Raw genomic sequence first — 9,281 nt, forward strand, 5'->3', positions numbered from 1 at the left:
TCAGAGTCCAGTGGCTGAATCATTCAGAGGAGGAAGCTACTTGGGAGACCGAGGCAGACATGAGGACTCGCTACCCGGAGTTGTTCGGGTAAGTACTTTAATTTCGAGGACGAAATTCAATTTAAGGGGGGGAGAATTGTAACACCCGGTATTTTTAAATACGTAAATCCGCATGCATAATTAGGATAATTAGTTATTTAAATTTTAGATTTATGGGTTAAATAATTATGTGAATTATTTGTGCATGATTTAATTTATTTTTAAGCCATTTAACACATAATTAGTGATTTTTATGATTTTTAGTATTTTAATTATTTGATCGCGTAGACGGGACCGTGGACGGACGAGATGACAACTTTCTAGCCAAATTATTTTATGAGCCTTTTTAGAGCCCTAAAATATTATTTTGAGTTTTATTATCTCAAAATTTTAAGTATTTAATTTTATATAATTTTAGGAGTCCATTTTATTCAAAATTAGCCAAAATATTGACTTTTTGTATTTTTAAAATTCCCTTAATTTAATATTTCGGGATTTTATTTTTAGTTATCAGATTTTAACTTTTAATTAGGAGTTTAAGTTGTATATTTTATATTTAAAACCTTTTTTCTTTATTTATTTAACCTATATTTTTAATTAACACAAAATCAAAATCCTAAGCTACCCAAAACCCTCTCAAACGATCCCTCACCCCCATCAGCCGCCACCCTCACAAATCTTCATCTTCTTCGACCGAGCAAGCTCCAAGAACACCATAGCCACACTTTTGAAGGTCCAAAGCTCGTCGTCGTCGCCCCGTCGTCCCGGAATCATCTCACGTTCTTACTTCTCTTAGTTTACGGTGAAAGGCATGATTTTTCCTTCTCTTTTCTTCTCCATATCAGTATATGCATGTGTGTATCATGTATACATAAGACTTTTCCAAGATTTTTCCAGAAAGTTTCGGTTTTGGATGTTGCATCTTGTTCTTGCATTGTTTTGGTTTGCATACTCACGTTTTTCTTGCATGGATTGATCATGGCTGCTGATCCTTGGTTGGAGACATGTATCAGGGTCCCTAGGGTCAATTCAAGTTGGGGTTTGAGGCTAAGGTAGGCAGGAAAAGAAGTTCTTCACTTCTGATGCTCCTGTCGCGCAGGTTTAGGGTTCTGGGGAAGAAGACTTTGATCTCCTTCCTCAGGCCAATATTTTGGGTGAGGTTTGTTGGGTTGGAACCTACTAGATGTTGGCTGAGTTTTGAAATTGGTTTCACGATTTTAGGTGGTCGTAATCTCGAGAACGAAGCAAAACGCCACAGCTGCTCCTGTCTGCGCGCGAGCTGCGGGTAGGCTGTTTTGCAGAGCTTCGTTCTCCCTCTATACTTGATGGTTTGGGCTGGTTCTTACATGGTTGGAAACGTCTTGAAGAGTGCTAGAGGTAGGTGGTGGTGCTCTGGCCAGGGGACGGCCGGAGCACGGCGGCAACTGCCCCGGAAAGCTGCTGCTCGCGGCTGTGGGAAAACTAGGAGGGGCGATCGGGTAGGGTTAGGTGATGGGTCCGGGTCGGGTCCTTGGGTCCGGGTCAAGTCAGTGGGTCGTGGGTCGGGTTAAGTGAGTTCGGGTCTGGGTTTGGTGAGTCGGGCTCGAGTCTTTTTATTTTTAAAATATTTTGTGAATTAATTGGTTTTTGGGCCAATTAATTAGAAATAAAATTATTTGGACTCCCAAATAATTTTATTTGGGCTTTTAAAATTTTAATTAAGTTAGTCCATTAATTTTATGGGCTTTTGGAGCCCATAAAAGTTATTGGGCCAGTCCTTGGGTTTTTGGGCTCATTGGGCCAGTTTAAGTTATTATTGGGCTTAGTGTATTTTAATGGGCTTAAATTAATTTAATTGGGCTTAGAATAATTTTATTGGGCTTAAGTATATTAATGGGCCAGTCTCAGTGTTAATGGGCCAGATTTAAGTAAATGGGCTTGAGTGTTAGGGCCAGCAGTCCAGTACGATCCATGAAAATTTGCATGTGTCCTGAATATATATTTAATTATTTTTATGCATTTAAGTTATTTTAATATTTATATGTTAGTAAGAAATTAAATTAAATATATATGAAGGACACACAGTTTATTCAAGTACATGCATTCATGAAATAATATTTTATGCATAATTTAATGTTTAAGGTTGAGCAAGAAAATATTTTATGTTGGAAGTTGAAGTAGTGTGACAATTTAAGGGGGATTCGTCCCCATATGATTGAAGGGCAGTTTACTGCCAATTTAAGAGGTGATTCGTCACCGGCCACGTACGTTGGTTTCCACGCTGATCAGTATTTAATGTATGATTTAAGGTTACACTACGGATACAACCATGCTATGTTAGAAAATTAATTTGCTCAACAATGTTATGAATTATGTTAGTTAAGTTTATTTAAGTTAAGATATGTTATGTAATTTTTAAGCATGCTCATTCATGTATATGTATGTACTAGTATTTAATTGTTTTAAATTATTTTAAACCCTTGTTATGTTAGCATGTTGGGCCTCTAGGCTCACTACACTGGTATGGTGCAGGTGAGTACATAGAGGAAGATGTAGCTCCCACCGGAGGCGAGGATGTATGAGCGGACATGCAGTGACCCCGTGACCGTGATAGATGTCTGAGTCACCTTGCATGTTTTTGAATATTTTAGCATGATACATTTTTATTATTTTTTTTTGTGTTTGTGAGGTTAGAATATTTTATTAACTATTTTCAGTGCATGCAAATTTTATTCATTTTACTTATGCAGGATTTTTAATTAAATGTTTGACTCAGATATTTATTTTATTTTTAAGAATGCATTTTTATTTAAGTATTTAATTGTCTATTTATTTATTTATTTTAAATCTTTTTATTTTGTGCATATATGTATGGGCATATATGTACATATTTTATTTAGTAAGTAATAAAAAAAAAAAATTTCCGCATATTTATTTATTATAGAGTTAGGGTTGTTTCGCATTTGGTCAAGTTTTATCCCCATATGTCATGCAATAGCTAGCAATAGTCGAACTGACTCAATGCGGGCAACATGAGCAAATGTCTCATCAAAATCAATCCCCTCAACCTGTGTATAACCTTGAGCAACCAACCCTCTTTCCCATAAGTAACTTATATGAAGTCATAGTAGAGCCGTTTCTCAAGTAAACACGATTAGAAATATGACAAGTTGTGTTTAGTGCTTCTGCCCAAAATCTCTTGAAGATATTCTTTGAGCTCATCATCACTCTAGTCATCTCATGCAACGTCCAATTCTTTTTTTCAGCTATGTCGTTCTGTTGAGGAGTTTTTGGAGCAGAGAACTCTTGAGATATACCATTTTTGTCACACAAGGACGAAAACGATGAGTTCTCAAATTCCTTTTCATGATCAGTTCTAATCCTTGCTACAGTCAAAGCATGCAGATTAGTTATCTTATTAAACAACTTCTTAAAAACATCAAAAGTTTTTTATTTTTCTCTAATGAATCTTACCCATGTAAACCAAGAAAAATCATCAACACACACTAAAGAATACTTCTTACCTCCATAACTTTCAACATCCATAGGACCCATCAAGTCCATATGTAAAAGTTCAAGACACCATGTTTTCCCACAGTGTTGTAACACGAGGTGTGACACACAGATCTGCTTACCTTTTTGGCATGCACCACAAACGTATGGAACACCAAACTTTAGATTTTATAGTCCTCTGATAGCTTCAAACTTACTAAAATTATTTAAAGTCTTGAAATTCACATGACCAAACTTTTGGTGCCATAGACTAAAATCATCGATTTTTGAGTGTCTACAAACCAATTTTTCACCAAGTTTGTAACAGTTGTCTGGTGATCTTGTACCTATAATTATACATCTGTTAGCATTATCAAAAACTTCACAAGTATTCTTATCAAACTTCACATGCAAATCATCGTCACATAATTGGCTAATCAAAAATAAATTCGCATTAAGTCCTTCAACATGTAGGAAAAATTCGAAATGAAGGATTTTGGAAAAACCAAGTATTGCCTGGGTTTGCAAATTGAACATAAAGAATATGAAATTTTTGTTCACTAGGAAAATTATACAGAAAAGGTCATTAAACGTTTTAATATGGATAAATCAAATCCATTAAGTACTCAATGGTTGTAAGATCATTAAACATAGAAAAAGATCTATTTCGTCCATGTGAAGATAATGAAGTTATTCTTGGTCCAGAAGTACCATATCTAAGTGTCATTGGTTCACTTATGTCTCTTGCAAATTGCACTAGGCCTGATATATTTTTTGCTGTAAATTTATTGGCAAGATTCAGCTCATATCCAACAAAGAGGCACTGGAACGGAATTAAACATATATTCCATTATCGACGAGGAACGACAGATTACATTGTGAAGCTTTGGAAATCCTTTCACATTGAGTGTTCTCTTGCCAAATATTCTTCCTTTTGCACCACCTCCATAGGTCACTCTACCACTTATTTGTTCGATGTAGTCCATGAGGTGATCTTTCAAACCTGTCATGTGCCGGGAGCTTCCACTATCCAAGTACCAGTTTTCTGCAGTGTTAGCTTTCAAGGAAGTATAAATAACAAAACACTTAACATCAGTCTTTGGTACCCAAATTTTCATTGTTGTGGGTCTTTTTTTGTCAGTGTTGCTCTTGGTGTTGTGCAACACGAGGGCCAACACCTGTTTATACTCCCACAAAATATAGTCATTTTTTAGATTACGACAAAATGGCCTGATATGACCAGGTTTGAGACAGTAATAGCAAACAAAAGACGTTTCCATTGTTTTGGCTTTGGAACAAGAACAGATTTCTCAGAAATATGTTTTTTACCTTGGGAAGCTACTGAAGGATGGTTCCAAGTATTACTTCCTTCCTTCACAAACACTGGTGATTTGGAAGATTCACCAATTTCAAAAACACTATTTTTAAAACCAAGTTCAAACTTATCATCTTTGCCCATAGTCAAAAGAGAATCATGTTTGTTCGAATTCGAGTTAAAATATGGCAAGAGTTGTTTTTGCTTTTTCAAGTTCAATATTCAACAATCCTAATTCCATGTCTTTTTTGCTCATGAGAACTTACAGCCTAGCCACAACAGCTTTCAATTCAGCATTCTATTTAGAGAGAGTTGTGTTTAACTTGTTCCTCTAAATCCAGTCACTTTACAACTCTTCATAAAGTTTCTGGATACCTTCCAGAGTATGTACTTCAGCTACCTTTTCTTCATGATAATTGGAATTATCAAAGTTAGAAGCCACAAAGCAAACAGATTTTTGAACCGTGTTGCTCCCAGGTGTTGCAACACCGGAGCCAACACCTAGTGGATTTATCTAAAAAAATTTATTACCTTCCAACAAAGCAGTAAAAGATATAAGGTCTACCTTTTCATTATTTTCCTGTTCATTCTTTTCCTATTCTTCCTCAGAATCCTCATCACTCAGAGCGGTATTCATACCTTTTCGAAGACGATTGGCACATTCATTCACATAATGCCCATATCCCTTACATTCCTTGCATTAAACATTATCAAAACTCTTACTGGAGGACTGATTCTTACCTTCATACCTTTGACGAGGTCCTAGAGTAGTAGCATGTTTTTTAGGCTTCTCCGATGTAGGTATACTAGGACATTTTAAAGATTGTGCACCTTTTTCACCTTTTTTTTTTATTTTCTCTCATCACCTTAAGGTAATCACCAAATTTCTTTGTGATTAAGGCGATTGAATCATCTCCCAAATCAAATTCCTTCACTTCCTGCTTCATTTCAGAAAAATCATTGTAAGTATCATTAGACACTTGAAAAGCAATAGAATTACCTTTATAGTCATCTTCTACTTCCATCTCCTTCTCAAAATTGCGAAGAGAACTTATTAATTCATCCAAACCCATTATAGATGTATCCTTAGATTCATCTATAGCGCAACATTTAGTGTGAAACCTTTTTGGTACAGAACGAAGTATTTTGAACACTAGTCGTTCGTTGGAGATAGGATCACCGAGAGCAGGTGCTTCATTAGCAAGGATCTTCAATCTAGTATTGTATTTCATGATGGGCTCACTTTCCTCCATTCTCAATTTCTCAAAATTTGAAGTTAGGAGAAGCATCCTTATCTTCTTAACACTTGCCGATCCTTCACATTGAATTTGAAGTTTCTCCCAAGCATCCCTTGCACGAACACAAGTACAATTAAGATTAAACATATTCATGTCAACAGAAGTAAAAATTGCATTAATGGCTTTTGCATTATAATTGTAACGCCCCGTTTTTATCTTAAATGAGTTTATTTGAGTTAATCGGAGATTACAGATTTCAAGAGCCGACTTGATTTTGATCAGGGTCTATTTTGCAAATTTTGGAAATTTCAGGGACTAAAACGCAAATATTGGATTTTATATATATTCTACTCACCGTTTGACTTGGTCATTCTTCCTCCTCCTCGTCCAACTCGTTGCCCACCATTGAAGCCGTCCCATTGAGCTTTTGAGCTTACTGATTTCAGTTCGAGCTCGATCCGGCCGTTAGAATTTATTTCTGAAGGCAGATTAGCGATCACTGCAACGAGAGCTCCGTTATATCGTAAGTTTTTCTACGATCAGATACGTTCTATTTTTTGGATGTTTTTAGAATTGTTTGAGATTCGAGTATGTTGTTCTTGGAAGAGTTCTGATCGTTTATTATCTGTCGGTTTTGAAATAAAGCGACGTTCGGAATTGTTATGATTTTTGGAAGCTATTTTCGAAAATGAAGTTTTGAGAATTGTTGGAATGGCCTTGTTATTGTTGTATTAGCATTTATACGAGTTGATATCGATATTGAACTGTTGTCTGCATTTCTGGTTGTTCAGTTTTTAGCCGTTATGCCGCCGGTTTGAGTTTTTGGGAGATTTGAACCGTTTTGAGTTGTTGATCTTTGGCTTGTAAATTGATCGTTGTTGTTGATCATATATTTGTATCTGAACAGTTTCGTTTGGAGTTGTCAAGCCCGGAGTTAACAGCTGTTGATCGTCGAGAGTTGGATGAAGATCGGTAAAGAGTTTACCTTGAGCCGTTGTTGTTGTTGTTGGATTGTTTAGTTTTTGATTAAACCTTTTATTGTAGCATTTCCAGAGTTTGAGCTACTGCTTTGAAAGGTAAAAGCAGTCATCGTTAGCGGGATAGCATACTCGGGACAATTGGTTCTCGAGTTTTCCTTAAAATCACATACTTGCATCAATACTTGTTCTAGCTTGCGGAACTCGTATTTTGATTGATTGATTGAGCTTTTATTATGTGGCTTATGTCTTATATTTCTTATGCATTCATCTTGAGCCAACTTTGAACAGCCCTTTTTGTTTAGACGTTTTGGGGGCTATACTGTGAGTGGCCTAGGTGTAGAGGTTCACCTAGAGTCAGCATACTCCTTATAGTCGCACAAAAGTCTAGGGGAGTGGGATACATGGCACCACCTCGATTGGAAGAGTCGGTGAGTCGTTACGTGATCTCATCCTCGGGATCCCAAAAGCACAGCAGCAATCCCTCGTTTATCAGAATTGATATCCCGATTTAAAGACATGTATTTCATTACATTGATATTGATTACGTGTTGCCTGGGAATCATCTTTATTGATTGCATTACTTGTTGTGTTGCTTTTACTAAAAGTATCTTTCTCACCGGTTTATCCGGCTGTTGCTTTGTTTTGTAGGTGTACTTGGCAACAGGTGGGGCAGGATCAAGTCAACAAAGACCTGGTTAGCAACAAGAGGGAGAGTTAGTCGTGGGACTCGGTTTAGAAGTCGTATTAGCATGACAATCTAGTTTATGTTTTGAAGCGTGTTTAGAACTCAAACTTAGATTGGAGGTTGTCTTTCTTATGTTTAGAACTTGTTATGTTTTGTATTTGGCTTGTAATAGCTAGCACCGATGCATGTTCTATCCTGTTGAGTAGTTGAACAACTCTATTAGTTCTTGTATTGTATGTTGCTGAATTTGTGTACTATGCATGATTATGTTGTTTGTGGTACGATTGTTGCACTCTCCCGAGCTTTAAATATACTTTGGATTGTTTTTTGAAGCTGGAATAGCAGGAGCAGCGCGCCCGTGCAGCCTGGCATGAGCGCCTGCGCGGCCTGCTCCCCCTCCCGGACAGGGCGCCATGCGCACCCGCGCCTCTGAAGGGCGCGGCCGCGTGGCAACTAGGGCACTGTGCGCGCCGCTGCCGATCTAGGGTGCAGCCGTGCGACCCCTTCCTTTTTTTAAAAAAAAAAAAAGTTTTTGGCTTTTAATGCTTGCTTGTTAGTTTACTCCTTGATTAGATGTTTAGAACCGAGGTGTCACATTAAGTGGTATCAGAGCTTTAAGATTCTTGGTTGAACTAGAGTGAGCGGGGTAGTTCGAGTCTGCATGTATTGGCTCCTCGCATGTGTTTGAATTATTTAATTGTTTATTTAATTTCATTCGAGCATGCTTTATTCATTGAGAAGTATTTGAATTACATGATTATGTCATTTAATTTATAAAGCATGAACTACTTGAGATATAATTGCTTCTGTTATCGACTGGTATCCGGTATTCCAAGCGGTTTGTAAGGGCACCGAATTGTAGCGATTGAGATATCTTGTGTCCTAACCTTTGATTATCAGATGGGTCCGTGTCGAGTGATTAACAGAAACCCACCGCCAGTTATTCCTATGACTGAGCAAGCTAGTACTGAAGTTGATCAGTTGGATGCTACAGCGACGCTGATGGAAACCTTGCTGAAGAGGTTCCAGTCGTTTAATCCGCATTTGTTGCTAGGTACAGAGAATCCAGTCGATTGTGAGAGTTGGTTGGATGACATTGATCAGTTGTTCGATTCCATTGATTACACAGATGACCGCCGAACTAGGTTAGTCATCCATCAGCTTCGTGGTGTTGCCAAGAACTGGTGGATCACGACCAAGAGATCCATGGAGAACAGAGGTACAGTTGTCAGTTGGTCTCTTTTCAAAACTGATTTTTATAAGAGATTTTTCCCTGTTTCGTACCGAAAGGACAAGGGAGCCGAGTTTTCCAATCTGAGGCAAGGGAATCTGAACATTGAGGAGTACGTAGCCAAGTTTGTCAGCTTGTTACGTTTTGCACCGCACATTGCCGATAGTGAAGAAGCCAAAGCCGATTAGTTAATCAACGGCTTGAATCCCGACATCTTCACTTTGGTAAACACTGCTAGGCCTGATAACTTTGAGGATGCCATGAATCACGCAAAGGGAGCTGAAGCGGGTTTGTGGAGACAGAGAGGTAATCAGATGGTACC

At 37.7% G+C, this 9,281-nt stretch overlaps 1 protein-coding gene across 1 annotated transcript; it reads right to left on the reverse strand.

The window, feature by feature from the left end:
• Positions 1 to 3,752: 3,752 nt before the first annotated feature.
• LOC140861630 (uncharacterized) lies at positions 3,753 to 6,216 on the reverse strand. The gene is made up of 4 exons (XM_073264652.1): positions 5,692 to 6,216; positions 5,226 to 5,339; positions 4,386 to 4,688; positions 3,753 to 3,857 (listed from the first exon to the last, which is right to left on the reverse strand). The coding sequence occupies exons 1-4, from the start codon at positions 6,214 to 6,216 to the stop codon at positions 3,753 to 3,755; spliced, it is 1,047 nt and encodes a 348-aa protein (XP_073120753.1).
• Positions 6,217 to 9,281: the final 3,065 nt, after the last annotated feature.

This window comes from Henckelia pumila, chromosome 4 (assembly GCF_033568475.1).
Source record: "Henckelia pumila isolate YLH828 chromosome 4, ASM3356847v2, whole genome shotgun sequence".
NCBI classification, from domain to species: Eukaryota; Viridiplantae; Streptophyta; class Magnoliopsida; order Lamiales; family Gesneriaceae; genus Henckelia; species Henckelia pumila.